This window comes from Furipterus horrens, unplaced genomic scaffold, assembly GCF_987537825.1.
Source record: "Furipterus horrens unplaced genomic scaffold, mFurHor1.1.pri manual_scaffold_5, whole genome shotgun sequence".
Lineage (NCBI taxonomy): Eukaryota > Metazoa > Chordata > Mammalia > Chiroptera > Furipteridae > Furipterus > Furipterus horrens.
In genome coordinates this window covers 63962551-63985504 of record NW_028327175.1, presented here as the reverse complement: position 1 = coordinate 63985504, position 22954 = coordinate 63962551, and the positions used below count along the sequence as shown (strand labels likewise).

The following is a 22954-nucleotide window of genomic DNA, read 5'->3' as shown; positions in this document are numbered from 1 at the left end:
CGTCCGTCTCGAGAGACGATGGTGTAGCTTCTTAAGAGTCTATCTGCACCGCCGAGAATGGCTGTGCAGTCCAACTCGGGAGTGACACGGTATATGTCTCCTCCCGTGTTGAATCGACATCTTGTGATGACGCTGGAGTGTCCTCTCCAGTGAAGCTAACATTTACACAATAGAATACTACACAGCAGAGAAAAGAAGGAACTTCTAACATCCACGACAGCATGGATGAAACTGGAGAATATTATGCTAAGTGAAATAAGACAGTAGGTGAAAAACAAATATCACATTATTTCACTTAAAAGAGGAATCTAATGAATAAAATAAACTAACAAGCAAAATAGAATCAGAGGCATGGAAACAGAGAACAGACTGACAGTGACCAGAGGGAAGGGGTGAGGGGGATAAGGTGGGAAGAAGGGGAAAGGCCTACTCAAAGAACATGTATGAATGACCCATGGACATGGACAATGGTGTGGGGATTGACTGTGGGCTGGGCAGAGGAGAACAAAGGGAGAAAAATTGGGACAACTGTAATAAAATAACAATAAATAAATAAATGAAATGGCTTGGAAATGTAGCAGTTATAGCAGCCCGCAATTTAGATTGCATTCTGATAGCACTGACTAGCAGGGTTAAGAGCACAGTGAGCTAATGCAGCTTTTTCAATAAAGTTAACGGGTTAAACCACACAATAGGACACCAGATGCTGCAGAATTACATCCTCATTGACAGGCTGGAACAGCTTTTGTTATCTCCAATGGCAAATGCTGACTAATAAGAGAAGACTGAACTTTGAGGGCAAAAGCAACAATAATAGAATTACTACTTCAGGATAAAAGTTGAGGCATTTTAAATATACAGAATATAATCTCTTAGACAAATGTATAATGTTTGTTGTAAAATAAAAAATGCATTTAAAAGATATTTTATAGTTATATATTTTGACTCAAAAAGAGATTCAAAGTTGTCAGAAAAGCCCCATAACATTACTTAAATGAATAATGGAAACTATGCTTGTCTGTTGCCTGGAATGCAGTCTGCCCACATTGTAAGTAATTTCCCTGTGGTTTATTTTCTGGTAGAGCAAAGAAAGAGCTACATTTTATGCGCTTTGGTAATGTCACAAATTTTTTCTATCAGAATGCTCACAGAAGTTTTAAAGTTTTTAGAAGTAAAAGTTTCCCACACTTTTTGATTAGTATATAGGGTATTTGTTTTATGCATTATGTATGTATGCTATATTTTATCATTTAAAATGTTGAAAGTAAACTGGGAAAATATTTGTAAATTTTGAATAAGAATTATTGGTTGAATAATTTAAACAGTGAATAATCTTTCAATAAAAATTGTTTATTTTTGAAAGAACTCCAAAAAATAAATGCAAAAAATAAACTCAGACAGAAAAACGAAAAATTTTATATGTTTACACCAGTAACTTAAATTCTGGATAGTTATCCTAAGGAAAAATTCATATATTCATATAAAGATTTAAAATACATGGTGGCATCAATGAGTTGTATAGAGGGTGGGATATAATTATTAAACACTGAGTATATGCATGGGACCACACCCAGTGTACAATTATATGGTACTTGGCACTTGCCTAAAATAAATTTTCGTAATTCTGTGGAGAATCGTACATCAGTAACTTTCGAAAGGTTTATTTTCCAGAAAAGAGAACCCATAAAGAAAACATCTAAAATCAGAATGGCTGTCGCTTTAGCGAAGATTGACCAGGGAACATTAATTCAAGGATTACATAGCATATCCAGGTTCTCCAAATCAGTGGCCGAACTTCTGCAACCTCAGCTTGTTTGTCGACTTTTAGAGTTAAGGGACATATCTCATCGTCTCCTGAGGGAAGTTAATGCACAAAAGCAACCCCTATATAACGTGCAGGTAAGTGAATATTGCATTTGCACAAAATATGGGACCTTTTCATAGAAACTGTTTTGAAATGGTAAGATTTGAAAAATGAAAAATGTAGCACATTTGATTGTCCTACACATAAAACAAGACTGGTTGGAGAAGAGAAAATCAAGGGTTGGGCCTTTTTTTTTTTTTTTTTTAAGATTGTATATTCTCTGGTTTAAATAAATCTGCAAGAGGATGTGATGTGGACTTTTTTTTTTACCTTGTTATTTAGTTGAACTGTATGAAACTGTCAATTTCAAATAGTTTTTCCTAAATATAAGCATACAAATTACAACTATGTCAAACCTAAATTCCTACCACAAACCTTAAAAATAATTGTTTTGTTCCATTTTCTCCATGACTTGTGTTTCCAAAATAACCTTTCATTGACATAACAAATTGAGTGTATTTAACTATAAACTCATTTTGTTAGAACTATCAACATCTAGGTATATTAAATTGTATGTTTTACATTGTTTCATCAAGGCTCTGTAAAAGGATATGAGTTCTTAAAAACTTTTTCAGACCAACTTTTTTCTAATCTTAATGTCACAGAACTCTGGGTTTTTCAATCTGGACATTCTTCAGAGCATTCAAAATATTACAAAACATTTAGACTCTTGCAAGTCTGACATCTGATCGCCAGATCAGAGTAAATAAATTTTCACTCCTTTGTTGAAGGAAGCGAAAACCTGGCTCAAACTGAGTTAAGTCAAAAAGGAGATGTATTAGTTCATGTAGTTGAACACTCTAGAGTTATTAAGGTTTCAGGCATTGCGGGAGACAGACACTCAAATGATGCCTTCAGGCTCCCCTTTTTCTTTCCATTGCCTGGCTCTGCCTTCTCTGTGTTGACTCAGTTGACATTTCTCTCCTGGTCACAAGATGATCTGCAGCTGTTCCACAGCTTCATCCTTCCAGGTTTAATTACAGCAGAAAAGGATAGGAGTTCTTGACCCAGCATTCCTGGCCAAGCTTACCTCTGGTGAATGGCTTACCTCTGAACCAGGGCAACGGGAATCACTGATTGGCCTAGGACTCATTTACCTGCTGCACTCCCAGGTTGGAGGTTGGAATTCCACCCAGACCACATGACCTGAGAGTGCAGAAAGGATGAATCATTAAACAAAAATCTAGGTTGTTTCTAGATGAGAAAATGGATGATGACTGGGATGGCTAAAATTAACAAAGTATTAATTCCAGAGGAATCTCTCTAATCAAAGATTTTGGCATTTCCAGAAAGCATCAGATGTTTCAACTATGGACAGCCTGGGACAGCATTTTTAAAAGGCTTGCTTATAATATCTGATGTCTGAGAAAGTTAAAAATGGTTTGTGTTTGTTAATCACTGGATTCTCTAAGCCCTAATAAACCTTATTTGTGCATCTTTAGATCAAAAGAAACGTAGCTGAACCATAGTATTTTAGATTCCCACTGAAATCTTTTCTGAATCTGTTTTGCCCTGACATTTCTTTCCTTACGTTCTTAGACCCATAGTTTTTACAGAGGGTCATATAAGAAGTATTCTTTGGAGATTATTTCTGTATTTATTAGGAAATCATGTTTAAAGACACTGTTCATTGTATTATTCAGTCTTTTTTTTCCTCCTCTTTACATCAGAACTGTAAAGGATCTGAGATTTTTACATTATATACAAGCTAACAAGATAGCCTGCCACCGTTACACAAATACCCACACACTGACAGACGACACAAGACCCTTGCGGCAGAGACACAGACTATTGTTCATAACAAAAGCAGTAACCAGAACATTATCTTGTGTCAGTTTTCCACACTTCATTTCCCACAAAGCAATGTGATTAGAGCCAGGTATTACCTGTGCATGTACATAGTATGTTGTATCACAGGAGAGGAGCCCTGAAATGAGATTCAGCTTTTTATAGCGTTGCTGGTGTGTCTGCCCAACTTGGGGGAGGGGGTGAGGTGGGGAGAGAGAGAGAAGAAAATGTCTGGAGGGGAAGGAGAGGGCTTTATCTTTAGTGCCCTGTGACATGTCTTGGAGGGTATGTCACTAGATCTCTCCAGAGCTATATACTTTCCTCCAAGGCTGTTTGCTGTTCAACCTGGTCCTTTGCTCAGAAGACCCAATCTGTACAGGAATGAGAAACACCCATGCAGAATTGTCCTCCAGGACTCGAGAAAAACAATCTCTATTTCCAGTTGAATTTGTGTTTCCTTTTATCTAATAATGAGAACAAAAAACACAAAATGTTTGCCTTTTTGCTTTGACTTACAGTAAGTTTCACAGGTAAATTTAGAGCTTAGTTGTGATAACTTATTCCAGGAACCTGAGATGAGAGAAACAGGTTCAAGGATTAAATGACTTGTCTAAGGTCCATATGCTGACTGACTCTCCTGACATCTATTGAAGATCAACACCTATGAAATTTCTTCTCTTTTGCTCTTGTTCTAATTGTCATAGGATATAGGTTTAATTTTTAAACTGTTTATTTTAAAATATTTCAAAGTGTGTAAAAGGTAATTTTTCAGAAGTTCCACCAAAATGTACCTGGTGGTACTATTTTGCCATATTGCCTTTAGCTACCTCCTTTATAAAAACTATAATTAACCATGCCCTAATCCTGCCCCCATTTTTTCATCACTGAAGTTAATCATTATCCTGCAGTTGATGTGAGCATTTCCATGCATATGCTTATATTTTCACTATATTTACATATAGGTACTTTTCTATGCATATTTAAAATTTATATAAAAGGTATACAATATTTGTCCTTCTGAAACTTCCCTTCTTTACTCAGCATTTTTATATATGTAGCTAGGATTTATTATCTTATTTGTGGTATTCCATGGTAGGAAAAAAAATCCACAGTTTATTACTGGACAGATGGACAGTTTAGTTTCAAATTTGTTGTGTTACAAAGCATGCTTCAGTGAACACTTTCCTGTACATGGCTCCTTATCCACATGTCTGAGACATTCTCTAGGTATATACCTAGAAAAGGGGTTGCTGGGTCATGAGGGATGAACACCTTCATTTTATTATCTGTTGTCAAAATGCTTTTCAGAATGGATACACTGGGGGATCATTGTGATTCTGGAAGTTGAGGATAATTTCTTCAATTCTGGAAAATTCTTAGCCACTATTTCTTCAAGTATTACCTCTTTCTCATTTTTCCTAATATCTTCTCTGGCATGCCTGCCTATTAAATGTATATTTAGGATCTTCTCATTTTATTCTTTGTTTACCTTCCTCATATTTTCCCGTTATCTCTTTTTGATGCATTTTGAATAATTTCCTCTGAGCTATCTTCCAGTTAACCAATTCTCTCCAGCTGTATGTAATAGACTCTTTTACTTACTCAATGTGTTTTAAATTTCAAAATTATATTTACCATTTTTAGTAGTTCTATTTGGTGTTTTTCACCCCAATTTCTAATTTTTTCAAACTGTCTTAAAAAAATCTTAGTGTTTTAAATATATTTATGACCTTTTTAAAGATTTTTCTCTGAGATATTTGGCGGATGCTAATCTTCCTATTGCGATCTATATTGTGTTTCACTCATAGTAGATCATTTCTTTTGGTGTTTTGTTTTAGTTTTATTTAACTGACAGTTTTTCTTCAACAGGGATTTTTTTTTTAAGTACATTTTATTGATTATGTATTACAGTAGTTCCAATGTTTTTCCCCTTCCCTCCAGCAATCCCACCTCCCTTAGTTCATGTCCATGGGATGTCCATATAAGTTCTTAACCTTCACTTTTTCCTATGTTATTCTTAACTTCCTCCTGTCTATTTTGTACCAACCGATTATGCTTCTTGATCCCTGCACCATTTCCCCATTTCTCCCTCTTCTCCCTCCCAGCTGATAACCCTCCAAATGATCCCCATACCTATGATTCTGTTCCTATTCTGGTTTGCTTAGTTGGATTTTGTTTTTATTTTTTAGATTCAGTTGTTGATAGTTGTGAGTTTGTTGTCATTTTAATGTTCATAGTTTTGATCTTCTTTTTCTTAAGTAAGTCCCTTTGACATTTTATATAATAATGGCTTGGTGATAATGAAATCTTTTAGCTTCACCTTGTTTGGGAAGCACTTCATCTGCCTTTCCATTCTAAATGATAGCTTTGCTGGATAGAGTAATCTTGGTTGTAGGGCCTTGCTTTTCATCACATTGAATACTGCTTGCCAGTCCCTTCTTGCCTGCAAACTTTCTTTTGAGAAATCAGCTGATAGTCTTATAGGTACCCCTTTGTAGGGAACTCTCGCTTCTAAGCTTCTTTCTTGCTTCTTTTAGGATTCTCTCTTTATCTTTCATCTTTGGCATTTTAATCATGATGTGTCTTGGTATGGTCCCCTCTGGGTCCAGATTGCCCGGGACTCTCCGTGCTTCCTGAATTTGTATGTCTATTTCCTTCTTCAAATTTGGGGAGTTTTCCTTCACTATTTTCTCACTTAAGTTTTCAATTTCTTGCTCTTCCTCTTCTCCCTCTGGCACCCCTATGATTTGGATGTTGGCACCTTTAAAGTTGTCCCAGAGGTTCCCAAGCCTCTCCTTATTGTTTTTAATTCTTGTTTCCTCATTCTGTACCAGTTGACTGTTTTTTTCTTCCTTATGTTCCAAATCATTGATTTTAACCCCGATTTTCTTCCCTTCACCATTGGATGTGTGTGAATTTTCCTTCATTTCACTTAGCATAGCCTTTACTTCTTCTATGTTTGCTATACTCAAGGATATCTGTCAAGCCTGTGAGCATATTTATCACTAGTGTTTGGAGTTCTGCGTCTGTTAGGTTGGCTATCTCCTCGTCACTTAGTTCTCCCACTGAAACCTTGATCCATTCCCTCTTTTGCGCCATACTTCTCTGTCTCCTCATCTTGACAGGCTCCTGTGTTTGTTTGCCTCTGTGTCTTAGGTAGAGCTGTTGCTCCTGTTACATTTAAGGGGCGGGGCCTTAGGGATTTGTCAGCACAGGGCAACCTATTTCACCACGTTGTAGCGCTATATGTGGGGGAGGGGTCTGAGAGGAAACAATGCTGCTTGCCCAGCACTCGCCCCTTTTCCAGGCACTTCTCCCACTTCCGTATGGGACTGGCACCCCTCTAGCTGTTGCCCTGGCCGTCGTTCCCAGGTTGGGTGGGTCTGCGGACGTTCTAGGACTGAGGGGCCCTTTAAACAAGGGGACTCTGCTGAGAGGCGCAGTTTCTGCCTCCACCCCAACCCCCACTGGTTTGCACAGTCAGAAGCAATGAGGCTTGATTTTCTCCGGTGCTGGGACAGTGAGCTTCGCAGTCTGGTGAGGAGCTGGGAACACTCCCCACGTATCCCTCCTGACCTTTTAAAACACGTAACTGTGCTTTCTGCTGGCCTGCCTCCGCTGCCGCCACCACCACCACCACCACACCACGTCCCCTTGCCTCTCTTACCTGTCTGGATGAGTATTTCTTCTTTATATCTTTGTTTGTTGGACTTCCATGCAGTTTGACTTTCTGAAACTTCTGGTTGTTTCTAGTTTTGAGGTAGTTGTATTCCTTCTTAGTTGTGGAGGGAGATGCAGCATGTGTGTTTACACCTCCATCTTGGCTGGAAATCAACAGGGAATTTTTTATAAATAGAAATCCTTTCTCACCTAGAATCTTTCCTCAAAAGGATTTTGCTGGGGTTTCAGTGCTGCTGGGGTTTCAGTGCTGCTGGGTACCAGCTTCCTTACCTGCTTCCTAGACTGTGGGTGCAGCGGTCCTAGTCCCACTTTCACCCAGACAATCCAAAGGCCTTCTCCTCACTGTGTGCATGTATGTGTGCAAGTCTCATCTCCAGTCTCTATTACAACTCAAGCCTCCAGCCATTATTACAGGTTCCAGAACATCCCCAGAATTCCTGGGACATAAACTTAGACTCTTACTGCTCCAGCTTTTAGTTCCCAATTTGTTCCTGGCATGGGGATTTCCCTCCCTCCCTCCCTCCTTCACTCCCTTCCTTCCTCCTTTTCTTTCAACTCAGTTTTATATAAAATTTTTAGTGTATGACTTAATAGAGAATTTTTAGGTTTTTCTGTGTGGAGGGTTTCCTCCTTAGCTCTGCCATATATCCTTCAGCTTCACTTCTTACTGTCTTTTACAAATTTTAATACAAGATGGTTAAATTTGTTTTTGGAAGTAAGTCAAGTATTGTAATTCTACCTTTTCATCCATTCCACAAATATTTATTTAAAACATGACATGTAATATCACTAGTTTAGGTACCAGGGCACACTTTAGCTAATGCTGATTTTAAGCAAAGTTAAAATTCTACAAGATTTCTCAGAGCCTTTAGTGCCTTTCTGTGTTATCCTCTGGCTATATGCTATTTTCCAAACATACCTGGTCTTTGATAGGATTGGTCTTCCAATGGAAAATACTTGAAAGTGCTGATCTAAATACAGGGGTGGCCAAAAGTGGGTTTGCAGTTGTGAGTATGTGAAACACAGAGTTTAGTCTTGTATAATTTATTAGTTGTATTACAACTGTAAACCTACTTTTGCACATCTATAGTGTTAAAAGTTGAATCTCTATGTCTGAAACAAAAAGTGCCCAATCCAAAGACAGCTGTAATAGAAAAACAATAAAAAATACATTAAAAAAAAACTTTAATGATTAAATAATTCCCATTAAAATGAAAAAAAAAAAAAGTGCCCAATCCTATATTAGCATGTCAGCTCCTAGAGGGCAAGGGCCCCTACCCATTCTTTGTAAATTCATATCACATATGACCAATATAATTCACAGTATATATTGAACAAATTAATATAAATCTAATAACTTTTTTAAAAGATTTTAGTTATTTGTTTTTAGAGAGCTGGGAAGTGAGGGAGAAAGAAAGGTGGAGAAACGTCCATGTGGAAAACACCGATTGGTTGCCTCTGGTACACACCCTGCCTGGCCCTGTTCAGTAATTGAACCCGCAACCTTTCACTTTGCAGAATGAATCCCAACTGAGTCATACCAGTCAGGGCAAATCTAATAACTCTTGAAAATCTCTTTTTCAGTGGGAGCCTAATTGAGCTTCTGATTTGCTGAAGTTAATTATTATACAATAACTTGTGTGTTTCTTATGTGTTATTTATTTTCTATATTTAGAAGACCCCCTGGCTGGTTTGGCTCAGTGGATTGAGCGTCGGCCTGCGAGCTAAGTGTCGCTGGTTCGATCTTCCAGTCAGGGCACATCAGAGAAGGAAAACTCTGATTCCAAAAAACCTCCGCTGCCTTGCGGCATACCTCTTCAGGGGAAAGGCTAAGGGAGTAAACCCCGACAGAAAATCCGGAGCCGGAGTCCCTAAGGCGGTTTGACGTTGTAGTCAACACCGGCAACTCCTGCGGCGCACCTGAAGCCAAGCTGTATTGACTCCGTCTTTCCCTTGGATCCTTCAGCTGCGAAGAGAGGGGGGGTCTGCTGCATGGGCAACAGCAGACCCTCCATATCACCCTGCCCAGGCTCTGTAGCTTCAGCTTCACTGGAGAGGACACTCCAGCGTCATCGTAAGATGTCGATTCAACACGGGAGGAGACAGATACCGTGTCACTCCCGAGTCGGACTGCACAACCATTCTCGGCGGTGCAGATAGACTCTTAAGAAGCTACACCATCGTCTCTCGAGACGGACGGCTGCCGACGACGAGGGTACCAGGGATTCAGAGATGTCTTGCCCTTGGCCTGTGAGCCATGGGGATGACAGGCAGGTAAGCAGTAAGCAATGCTCGTACAGAATAGTAAGTGTGTCATCAAAGTGGGCAAAGTGCGCTATGGAAACATCAACAAGGGGTGTGTAACAGGCTTCCCAGAAGGCGCCACTTGACCTGAGACCTGAAGTAGGAGAAATGGGCCTTGTAAAGAAGTAGGAGAATCATTCCAGGAAGAGAACATTGTATATTACTGTGCTGAAGCGAGAGACAGCATGACTGCCTTAGGAAATGTAAGGACTTTTATATGACCGGAACAAGACTAGTGGAAACAGCCCTAGGTCAGAGGTTCCAGGGTCCTTGCAGGTAGGAGTAAGGAAGAAGTTTCACTTGCGTAACTTGCATAAGCTAGAGTGTAAAGAGACAAAATTGCCACTGAGAGGAAACTAAGTCATAGCAAGGAAGAAGACAACAGATCTCAAGTCTGGAAGTCTCAGTGATGACTAAAATACAAGCATAGGTAGTGGACACAGTGGCCTGGAGAGTCAAAGGAGTAATTAGTGTATGAGGTGTTGGGGAGGCCAGTGGCTTGGTCTGTGCATGGAGTGTACCATGGTATAGAGTGTGCTAAGAGGTGAGAGGCATAGCACACCGCTCAGCTGCCTTACCGAAGTGACAGTGTTCACCTTACCTGGATGGAAGTCCAACATGAATTCCTTCAAAAATTATCAGGCTGTCTGTGTCTAGGTGGAACTTCGTGGTATGCAGAAGTAAAAGGAGTGAAATCTGGAATTATCAATACTTTGCAAAGAGATATGCTTTGTGGATGAATGGAGGACATCGCTTTATGTAGGGAAGTAAGCGACCTTTTTACCCTATCTGTGGTATGTTCAAAGAGCCTCTTCATGTGCTGTCTCATCATTGATAAGAGGATGGTGTACCTAGAACCTAGAATGCCTTAAACAGTTCTACCAAAATTGATGGGTATTATGTAGCTGGAAACACCACTCAGGTTCTTACCTCCCTCAAGAACATGGCGTGAAGGAGAATGTTCATTAGGACACTGACTATAACTAGAATAGTGTTTCAGCTCTTTGCTGTGGTCTGAGATGAAGCCTGTAAATAATGGTCTCCTTGAGATAGAGAATGGACACTATCATAGGACCTCCCTTTACAGTCTACCCAGACCTTTTGTTTAATTATATTTAGCTCTAGAGCATGTCCTGCATATCTTCAAAGATATATCCAAAGATATTGTGCCAAATATGAATTACCCAAGACCCAAGTGATACAGGTGACTTGTGAGATTCTGGGGGCTTGTTGTGGGGGCTTGTTGTGTAGCATGAACACAGAGAATTAGGTTAGGAGGTTCCAGCTAATCTCTTGTTAAAAGATACTTCCTTTGTACCTGGCACTATTGAGTGCTGAGTCAGGTTGCTCCTCAAACCCTCGGGCTGAGATTATAGTGATGTATTTGCTAGTTCTATAAGGGGTCTCAGGAATGAAAAACTGAGGCGAGAATATCCTGATAGTTTTCAACATCCCCAGCACCAGTGCTTACAAACAGCTCACTCATCTGCTTAGCCTTGTAAGCTGCCTGGCGGAGTGACGCTTGCAGCTGCTCTGAGCTGCAATGACCTAGATAATCAGCTTGAATGCTGACTTCAGCCAAGACACGTCAGCTCCCAGACATAGTTGTTGACTTTGGAAGGCCGGTGCAGGGCCAAAGAACAGGGAGCACTTCCTGTGTTAGAATCTTCCTTATAGTGGCCCTAGAGACAACTGTTTCTACTTTGTGCAGGCAAAGTGAAGAGAACCCTCAGCCTCTAAAATGCCTGTGCCATAGGTGGATCCCAGTGACTTCTGGTCCCTTATTCAGGTTGAAGATCAGAGGCTTTTCTAAGTAAAGGTTACTCCTTACCTCTAACCCTCCAAGGTAGACTCCAGTTGGGGTTTAAACTGTAAACCTTACAAATATCAAGAACTTCAGTAGGTCCTTGGATGAGTCTGCCATGAGACGATCTTGGATGGTGTAATTCAAGACCTGGCAAAAAGACAATTCTTGAAAGCAGACTACTGAAATCTCGAAGACATAATTCTCCAGTTTGGCCAAGAGGTTGGGACATTGAGCTTTTACAAAACCACCTGATTAAGAGCTTATTTAAGACCAGTGTTTCACAGGACATTAATACTGGGATAAACAAAGTCAAATAACTTAACTTTACTATGTGGGGACTGCTAGGAGTCTTTCCTGTGCTCATGAGTATTGTGGGTTGCTAAGCAAAGATGTGGTCTTTGTAGCTTTCCTAAGCTTACAGGAAACACTTTCTTCTGGACCTATGTAATAACAGTAGTCAGTACTTCTTGTAACACTTATTTGTGAATCACTGAGTAGTTTCCCTTATTACTCCCCTGGTATCACCCACCAAGGTGGTTTTGAACAACATAAACTAAGTGGGACCTGGTAACTGTAACCTTCAGATCATCTATAAGTGGTTCTTTATTTTCTAAACTGCTTATAGTTTGCTTTTTTTGTGATTTATCACATTATTAATGAAAGGAGAGGAGCATAGTTCTTTAATGAGATGAAGCAATCAAAATTATATGGGAGAAATTTAGAGATTGAAATGTTTTTACTGTTGATATATCTGTATATCTTATGTATTAATATCACCAAATTAAGAAAATAATGGGCATGATATTGATATGAGGTACCTTTAATTTAAATACGCAAAAAAACATAAAGTTAATATAACAACAAGGTTAAGATAAAATTTTTGAAATAGGCCAAGACAATCTAAGTAAAGCCTCCCATTTACTGAATTTCTCATGTTTATTTATCTGTTTTTAACATACACTATTACTGCTCATAGAAAGCCAAAGAAGAAACAGAGTAGCTTATAATATGAAAAACATGTATTGCAAGTGAGTCATAAAATAGAAAAAATGCTACTTCCCAGTAGCCATATGAATTTTGGAGGAAATGCATTCTCTACAGAGATGATTAGTCACAGGAATAACAAGTATTTATTAAAAGCACTAAAATGGTGAAAATGTGACCCTTAGGCAATATACCGATTCATCATTCAAAAGCATAACATACATGAGATACACAATTTATTTGGAAACTAATCAGTTTTAATTACTTTTAGGTGAAGGAAAAAATCTGAAAAAGAAAGATGCAGTGAAACAAATAGTAACTTCTTATGCATGCAGACACCACTTTTATTTTTATTGTATGTGGCCTACCAATTACATTTATATATTTACAAATTCATGGTCTTTTACTCTGTCAGAAGGCATTTTGCTGGAGTGTATCTGGTTTCCTTCCTACTCTCTGCATCTGCTCTCTACTAATATAACATGTCCTTGTAGCCTAACAGTGGGATTCAAAGGCATGTTATCTTTTTGATTCTTCTAACAAGAGGGAAATAGCAACAGCTGCTTTATTTCCTGGAAACTCTTTCCAGAAGCTAGGAATGCTGGGAAATTTTCCAGACTGACTTATGGAGAGAGAGGGCTAAAACTGCCCCTACCTGTCCCTGTATCTAGGAATTGAAAGGCAGGGAATAAGAAGTCCCCTACACCCCATCTCTTAGTTACTAGGCTACATAGTATTCTTATCTTCAGCATTCCATAAATCTCTTAGGAGAAAAGAAGGGAGATTGTAATGTGCAATTTTGTTTGTCATTCAGTAGTGGCAGCAATAAGCAAAAACAAGAGTTTACTACAATAACAAGGACTTAGAACAGGACCCTGTACACAGTGCCGTATGTTTCTTCATTAAAATATTATCACATATTTTTTGGAAGCACATTCCCCCCACCCCACCCCTGGAGCCCAAGTCCAAGTACACATGTTTTAATAGTTTGAATGAGATATCATTAATATACATTAAACTGCACATATTTAAAGTATACAATATTATGAGTTTTGACATGTATGTACACCCATAAAACCATAACCATGGTCAAGATATTGAACATATCCATCACTCCCAAAGGTTTCCTCATGCCCTTTTGTAATTCGTTCTTACCTTCTCCCAAACCCATATGTCTAGGAAACTATTGGAAGCACATTTTTAAAGGCTGCAATATACCATTGAGTTGGCCCTGGCTGGTTTAGCTCAGTGGATTGAGCGTCGGCCTGCGAGCTAAGTGTCGCTGGTTCGATCTTCCAGTCAGGGTACATCAGAGAAGGAAAACTCTGACTCCAAAAAACCTCCGCTGCCTTGCGGCATACCTCTTCAGGGGAAAGGCTAAGGGAGTAAACCCTGACAGAAAATCCGGAGCCGGAGTCCCTAAGGCGGTTTGACGTTGTAGTCAACACCGGCAACTCCTGCGGCGCACCTGAAGCCAAGCTGTATTGACTCCGTCTTTCCCTTGGACCCTTCAGCTGCGAAGAGAGGGGGGGTCTGCTGCATGGGCAACAGCAGACCCTCCATATCACCCTGCCCAGGCTCTGTAGCTTCAGCGTCATCGCAAGATGTCGACTCAACACGGGAGGAGACAGATACTGTGTCACTCCCGAGTCGGACTGCACAGCCATTCTCGGCGGTGCAGATAGACTCTTAAGAAGCTACACCATCGTCTCTCGAGACGGACGGCTGCCGACGACGACGATACCATTGAGTAGATAATGGTATAATTTACCTAATCATTCTGTTATTAATTGCTTCAGTTTGAAGTTTTATAACATTGTGTGCATTTTTACTGTGCAATTGCATGATTTTATTCACTATAGCCTCTCCCTTTTGGGTGTTATTGAAGCCATAGAGTAAGTAGCTTGGCTCTACTTCAGAGGCATGTGGCTAACTGCCATGGCACTGCTGACTGGGAGGGGAATGGTTTTCCTAATGTCCTCATTTCATGTCCTGCTCAGGGGAACAGAGGTGCAGGTGGCGTATGAGGGTATAATTCCTTTACACTGAATATATTACACTATTATGTTTTAGGCCTATTACCAGAAGCCAGAAACATTTGAGAGACAAAGTCATTGGTGTAGACCTTATCTATGTTTCAAAAAAGCATGCTGGATATGAGCACAAAGCATTTCCTGAAGCTTAGTGATCATCTAAGGTTAATGCTGGCCTTCAACAGTCTCATGATTAACATTTCCAAGAAGGTCATTAATCTCCAGGAAATGCTCAGTATTTTGATTGCTCAATTGAAGAAATGAATAATTTAGTAAAAGCTGATTACATGAATTTGAACAAAGGCATTTTATTATTTAGTTATTTTTTCCAATGTGTTGGTTTTTATTATATTTTTTCCATTACCTTTTCTCCCCTTATACCCGTCCCTCCTCCAATCACCACTGTTGTCCATGTCCATGAGTCCCTTTTCCTTTTTGCTCAGTCCCTCCACCCCTAACCATCTCCCCCATGCCCCAGAGCTGTCAGCATTCTCTCTGTGAGTCTGTCTCTGTTTTGCTTGTTAGTTCAGTTTGTTCATTAGATTCCATGTATGAATGAAATCATATGGTATTTGTCTTTCTCTGACTGGCTTATTTCACTTAGCATAATGTCCTCCAGATCTATCCATGCTGTCACAAGGGTAAAATTTTCTTCTTTTTATAGCCAAGTAGTAGTCCATTGTGCAATTGTCCCATAGTTGTTTTATCCACTCATCTACTGATGGACACTTGGGCTGCTTCCGTATCTTGGTGATTGTAAATAACGCTACAATGAAATTAAGGGTGCTTATTTTCTTTTTTTTTTAATGTTTTATTGATTATGCTGTTACAGTTGTCCTAATTTCTTTTCCCTCGCCTCCCCTCCCCCCAGTGACCCCCCTCCCTCCACTTGTCCCCCTCCTTAGTCCATGCCCATTGGTTGTCCATATAGTTCTTCTCAATATCTTCCTGTCGACTCCACTCCCTCCTACTGTGCTCCTTAATTGCTACATCATCTCCCTCCCTTTTCCCTCTTCCCCCTCCCTGCTGACCTCCCCCCAGTATGTCCCACGTACCTATAGTTCTTTTCCCACTCTTGTTGCCTACTTAGTTTGCCTCTGTTTCAATTCCTTAGCTTCTGTTGTTGGTTGTTGTGATACAGTTTTCATTTTAATCTTCATAGTTTTGATCCTCCTTCTCCTAAACAAGTCCCTTTAACATTTCATAAAACAGTGGTTTGGATCTAATGAACTCCTTCAGTTTTACTTTGTCCTGGAAGCACTTTCTCTGCTCCTCTATTCTGAATGACAGCTTCGCTGGATAGAGTAATCGTGGTTGTAGGTTTTTGCTTTTCATTACTTTGAATATTTCTTGCCAGTCCCTTCTTGCCTGCAGTTTCCTTTGAGAAATCAGCTGATAGTCTTATTGGGACCCCTTTGTATGTAATTCTCTTCTTCTCTCTTGCTGCTTTTAAGATTTTTTCTCTTTATCTTTAATTTTTGACATTTTGATTATAAGGTGTCTTGGTGTGGTTCTCCCTGGGTCCAGTTTATTTGGAACTCTTTGTGCTTCCTGGACCTGTAAGTCTCATTTCCTTCCTTGAGTTAGGGAAGTTCTGCTTCATTATTTTTTCACATAATTTTTCAATTTCTAGTTCTTCTTCACCTTTTGTCAACTCTATAATTCAGATATTCTTTCTCTTATAGTTGTCCCAGAGGTTTCTGAGCTTCTCCTCATTTTCCTCACTTCTCGTTTCCTCTTTCTGCACTGGTTGACTGTTCCTTCCCTATATTCCGATTTGTTGATTTGATCCCTGGTTTTCCTTCCCTGACCACTTGTTTTGTATGTGTTTTCGTTCATTTCAGCAGGACTAGCTTTCATTCCTTCCCCGTCTTGATTAAGTCCTGCTGTTATTTCTGTAAGCTGTCTGGTAACCATAGCTCTGAACTGAGCCTCAGAAAGGTTATCTGTTCATCCATTATTTCATGTATTTGCTGTCTGGTCAGCTGCATGATTGGTATCTCTTTCATTATCCTTGCCATCCTGACAGGTTTGTTTACCTTTCCATCTTGGGCGGGGCTGTCACACTTCCTACGCTATAGGGGGCAGAGCCCCGTGCACTCGTCACTACCGGGCAACCCTTCTCACCACACTGTGGCGCTTTGTGTGGGGGCGGGGGTCCAAGATGGATTCCTACCATTCACTCTCTGCTGAGAGACCGGGAGCCTCCTCCTCCATCCCCATGCCCTCCGGGCCTCACAGTCCGAGGCAATGGGGGTCTGCCTTCCCCAGTGTTGGAATCGCGAGCTGACGGGTCTGGGCTGCAGCTGGGGGTGATCCCCTGGTGCTTCTCACCTCCCCTTAAATATGGGTTTCTGTGCTTATCGCAGTCCTGCTGCTTGTCACTGCAGCTGCCACCACCAGCACAGCTTGATCTCTTTGCCCTGGCTTTGCCCCTCCTACCCGTCTGGATGAGCACCACTTGTTTATAACTTCATACGTTGGACTTCCATGTAGCTTCATTTTCTGGAACTTCTGGTTATTTCTGGTTTTGCGGTAGTTGTAGTCCTTCTTAGTTGTGGAGGGAGATAAAGCATGTCAGTCTAGGCCTCCATATTGGCCGGAAGTGGGGTGCTTATTTTCTTTGGGATTAGTGTTTTCAGTTTCTTTGTATAAATTCCCAGAAGTGGGATCGCTGGGTCATTAGGCAGTTCCATACTGCTCTCCACAGTGGCTGCACCAGTCTGCATTCCCACCAACAGTGCAAAAAAGTTCCCCTTTCTCCACATCCTCACCAGCACTTGTTTGTTGATTTATTGATGATAGCCCTTCTGACAGGTGTGAGATGATATCTCATTGTGGTTTTAATCTGCATTTCTCTGATGATTAGTGATGTTAGCATCTTTTCATATGTCTGTTGGCCATCTCTATGTCCCCTTTGGAGAAATGTATATTCAGATCCTTTGCCCATTTTTTTAATTGGATTGTTTGTTTTTTGGTGTTGAGTTTTATAAGTTCTTTATAAATTTTAGATAGTAACCTCATTCTGTGGGTTGTCTTTTTATTTTGTTGATGGTTTCCTTTGCTGTGCAAACACTTTTTAGTTTGATGTAATCCTATTTGTTTATTTTTTATTTTATGGAACAACAAAAAGCCCCAGATAGCAACAGTGATCTTGAAAAAAATAACAGTTGGAGGAATCACACTAATATTAAACTATACTATAAAGCCATAATAATCAAAACAGCATGGTACTGGCATTTTTTAAAAAAAGTCACATAGGTCAGTGGAACAGAATAGAGAGCCCAGAAATAAACCCACATCTTTTTAGTCAATTAATATTTGACAGAGGAAGCAAGCTCATTCAATGGACTAAAGATAGTTTATTCAGTAAATGGTGTTGGGAAAATTGGACAGATACATGCAGAAAAATGAAACTAGACCACCTTCTTATGCCACTCACAGGAATAAATTCAAAATGGATTAAAAACTTAAATAGACTCAAAACCATAAAAATCCTAGAAAAACAAACATAGGCAGTAAAATCTCAGACATTGCTCATGATATTTTTCTGATGCATCTTCTCAAACAAAGACTGTTTTTCTAACACACAGCGGCACCACCTGGTGAGCACTTGGTAAATGTAAAAAGTTAAAGTAATTTAGATTTTGGAAATGCAAGGTTAAAATAGATATGTCATAGGTTTTAACTAGCAGAAGAATGTATATTTTTATTAAAGGACAAAAACACTAATATACTTTCAGAGTATGAGAAAAATCCAATAGATCTAAAATAGATTCTTTGAAAAAAATTTAAATTCTCATTTTTCAATAACACTGTAAAATTTAACACTGTAACATTGAAAACTTCTGTTTTAATAAGAAAACTCTCTTCTGTCTTTACAGGTCAGAAAGGGTTCTTTGTTTGATATTATTTCCTTTCCAGCAAAGATGGCTTTAACTAGCCTAATATATGCTTCATATGCAGCATTAATTTATTTGGTAAGTTAAAAAAATTATTAGAATCTAGAAATAAATATACTGACTTTATGTAATGTTAAAGGTATACTGTACATTCTGTTCACAAAACAATATTACTTTAAAAATTTACTTCAGTTCTCCAAAAACAAATTTGCTTAAATAACTAAAATTATTTATTTTTACAAAGTGTATTACCACTTGGTCAAAATATTGTGGTTTTGCTTTCATTTAGCTACAGTTATGTTTCAGCCATTGTGCCGTGGTTGGCTAAAATTCAGGATTCCATAATTTAAGTCTGTGATTTGGGGGAAAACAAATATTAGCACATTTTGAATTATAAGTGCTGTAAGTTTAAAGTATACTTTTAATTACAAATGCTGTAATTCACGGGAGGAGACAGATACCGTGTCACTCCCGAGTCGGACTGCACAGCCATTCTCGGCGGTGCAGATAGACTCTTAAGAAGCTACACCATCGTCTCTCGAGACGGACGGCTGCCAACGAATGTAATTCAAGTGTTTATCAAAAAGTATGACAAAATAGAAAATATTTTATAAATTATAAGGGATTATTTCTTTTAATCTATTTCCATTTATACTTACCTTTACATTTAAAAAAAGCATAACATGCAAAGAGGAAAGTACACAGCTTGATGAAGTACTACAAATCTATTACCTTATATACCACAAAGGTCAAGAAACAAAATACTACTATTATTTTAGAAGCCTCTTTCTGTCCCCCTAATAATCACCTCTTCTACAAAGGCAACTACAATTTTGACTTCTAATACAATTGGTGGTTTTGTTTGAATTGCATTTAAGTGAAATCATATGCTACATATTCTTTTGCATTTGCTCAACATTATCATTATGAGATTCATTCATTTGATGCTTGTAGCAATAGTTTGTTGATATTTTGTGGCTGTATAGTATTAAATTGATTGACTATATCATTATCCATTCTACTGTTGAATATTTAATTATTTACAGTTTCAGCTATTGTGAATAAGGTGCTATGAGTATTCATGTACATATGTTTTGGTGAAATTTCTGGACTATAGAATATGCATGTGTTCATCTCTAATAGAGGCTGTCAGTTTTCCAAAGTGGTTTTAACAATTCATCCCAGGAAATTATGAGTCCTAGTTTCTCTTATCAATATTTTCCATTTTAGCCATTCTTGTGGGTATGTGATATTATCACATTGTGGTTTTAATTTACATTTCCTCAATTATTAATGAGATTGAGTACATTTTTATATATTAATTGGACATTTGGATATCCTTTTTGTGACTATGTTAAAGTATTGCATCTTCTTGTTTTTTTTGTTAGGAGTTGTTCATTCTTTTACTATTGATCTGTACTTCTAAAATATACAGGGGTGAACAAAAGTAAGTTAACAGTTGTGAGTATGCAAAACACAGTTTATTCTTGTATTATTATTATTGTATTTTCAATACACATGACTGTAAACCTACTTTTGCCCGCCCCTGTATTCTAGGAACAAGTCCTCTTTGGATTACATATGGGCTAATTTAGTTTATTCTATGACTTGCCTTTCCTCTTTTATTAGTAGCTTTTAAAACAGAAGTTCTTAATTTTAATGTAATCCAGTTTATCATTTTTTTCCTTTATGTTAAGAGCTTTATACAGTATATCTTAATTAGGGAATTTTGACGTAAATCCAACTACATGTAACTCTTTCCTCTGCTGTACTCTAGGAGCTTTATTATTAAACCTTTCACTTTTAGGTTTATAATACATCTGGAATAGGTATGAAGGGTCAAATTTTTCCTTCATGGGTATCCAATTGAACCGACTCAACTTATCAGTGAAAAAAACACCCTTTTCCTATTGTCCAAGAACACTTGTTTTGTCATAGATCAAGTGTCCTTACATTGTAGGTCTCTTTCTATGCTCTCTGCTCTATACAGTTGATCTACGTGTTTACTCTTGTACCAAGTCAACACTGTTATTTACAGAATCTTTATACCAAGTCTTAATAACTGATAGAATAAGTCCTTCCAATCTGAACATGGCATATCCCTCTATTTAAGTCTTCTTTATTTTCTCTTAATAATTTTTGTTTTTTTGTTAGATGTCTTATTATACATTTTTGTTATTATTTTTGATCATATCGAAACATACAATAATAAAGAATAAATTGTCACATAATCTATATAGTACAGTCCCAATTCAAATCTGAGCAGGTGTGTGTAAGTTGACTAGTTTGTTCTAAAATTTATAGGGAAATGCAAGAGATCAAGAATATCCAAGACATCTTGAAAAAAAGCATTAAAGAATTCATTTTTAAACACATACACGGTTTAAAAAGACCCTGAGTTTATCAAATATTTTGAAAGTGTTTTAAATTTTTGAGATGTGCTCATATCTTAAATGTGAATTTCATACAAAATTGACACTCATCTGAGCTAGAATGCAAATATCCTGCCAAAAATTGGTGGGATTAAATGGCTATGTTGAAAAAAAAATGAGCATAAAGCCAAAATTAAATTCCGATTTATCAAAAACTTTCTGAAATCATGTCGCATGATTTGTCATGCTATAAACTTTCTAAGTAGGCAATAAAAACAAATTTTGGTTATCAGATAATTGGTCATATATGCATCCAAGCAAGGCCTAGGAGTAGTGAGGTCTGGAATTATGGTTTTGAAGGCAAATGGCATATATGTTGAAAGTTAATACTCTGAGTGGAACCATGCCAAATGAAAAGATGGAAAGTTGACAGAAATGGCAACATTTAAGATTAGTTAGGAAGAAATCCATGGAGACAAAGAAGCAATAATTTGAAAAGTAAGAAGAAAATCAGGAGAAATAGTGTCAAGGAAATAGAGACTCTGGAAGTTAAGAGTGGTGTCAAAAACAAGGAGAGAAAGGCAAGTGAAGTGAAGGTTTTACGTTTCCATTAGATCAAGTTGTAGAGGTATTGGAGATAACTATCTTGAGAACTATTTCAGTGGTGTGATGGGATAAGGAGAAGAGAAATAAATAGGCTTTGGAATGAAGAGATGATGAAATAGAAACCATGAGTGTAGGTTCTTGTTTGATCAAGAAGACAGTGTGTAGCAGTTAAGAGGGAAACAGGATCCCAGGGACTACTACTTTTTTAAGTTTTAGGATGGAAGATACTTGAACATGTTATAGGTAGCAGGGGGAGAGCCAGTGAAGAATGAGAGGCTAAAAAGGCAGGGAAAAAATGATAGGGAAGACAGATAAATACTGACCTTGATCAAGACTTTTCATTTTCTAAAACTGGGACAGAAGTAGTTAGAATGGGCACAGATAAAACTTTGTAGATAAGGGAAGAAGAAATGTATCAAATATGATAGGATTTCCCAACCTTTTTTTACAGTATGGCATACAAAAATTTGCTCATATTTGGGATAAATGCATGAAGCTCTTTGCAGCTGTAAGTGATGCAGTTCAAGCTTTATAGGTCTAGGTTTGGATATACTCAGGTGCAAGTAACAAAAAATAACCGACGGTGCCTTAACTGATCAAGACATTTAAATGTCCCTCTTAATTAGAAATCTGGAGTTAGGCTGGAGTTACCAGGTTGGTACAGTGGGTCTACAATGTCATCATGAACCCAAGGTCTTTCTATCTTTCTCTTCAGCTATCCTGTTTGTTTTTGTTAGTCCTTGGGTTTGATCAGGCATCACATCCCTATCAGTATCCAAGGCAGGAAGGAGGGGATAGGTAGAGGCAAAAGACAGTCTTTCTTTTTATATAGGAGGAAAAACTTTGCCAAAAATGCTTCCTGATCTACTTCCCTGAAGATAGATTTTGTTTCTTTGGCCAGAGCAGGGTCACGTGGCCCACACTAACTGCAGGGAGGTTAAGAGAAGCACCCGATGCTTACCCATTCTACAGTGGGAGACAGGCAAGCAAGGAGGAGGAGAGAAGTCAGGAGGAAATCAGTGCTTCCTCCAGTCCTTTCTCTGTTACTGTATGAAAATCTTCCAAGTGTTTATAGCCAATTATATCACCTTAAGGCATCAGTGGTAAAATAAGTTAGTCTAGGTCTTCTTATATTTCATGGATTGTATTATTTTTGTTGCTTGCCTTAGGTACTTGGCATCATCATTGTCTTCATCATTAGTAAACTTATAAAATAAGTTTAATGGATGCAGTTCCTAGTGATTATCAGTTTTTGACATTATTTTTCTCTATACGTTTTGACACTTTCTTAAAGTACTAAATGGCTTTTTTTTTTCCTAAGGAAAAGTGGATCACATGTTTGTTTAGGAATCATTGATCTACCATCTTCTAGCTTACTAAACTCTTACCAAAATGTTTATGCCCTCCCAGTTGTACACACAGGCATAAGCAAAGTCCAGGTGGGAAAAAGCAAAAACAAAAAAACCTACTGTGAGATATTAACATGTTGGAGACAAATTCATCTCTCAGAAAATTTCATTGAATTAAATCAGGAGAATAAAGGAAATGTTTCATTTAATTATATGAGAGAATAAAAATATAAAACATCTAATGAATTTAGAAAAAAAGATATA

The 22954-nt window shown here is 38.3% G+C and overlaps 1 protein-coding gene across 1 annotated transcript in view; it reads left to right on the top strand.

Moving 5' to 3' along the window:
• Positions 1-22954, top strand: part of SPATA9 (spermatogenesis associated 9) — a 46137-nt gene that overhangs the window by 22433 nt on the left and 750 nt on the right. Inside the window, exons 3-4 of the mRNA XM_090276508.1 lie at positions 1672-1899; positions 18346-18441. Coding sequence (XP_090132634.1) covers positions 1672-1899; positions 18346-18441 — 324 coding nt within the window. The remainder of the gene's footprint in view (positions 1-1671; positions 1900-18345; positions 18442-22954) is intronic.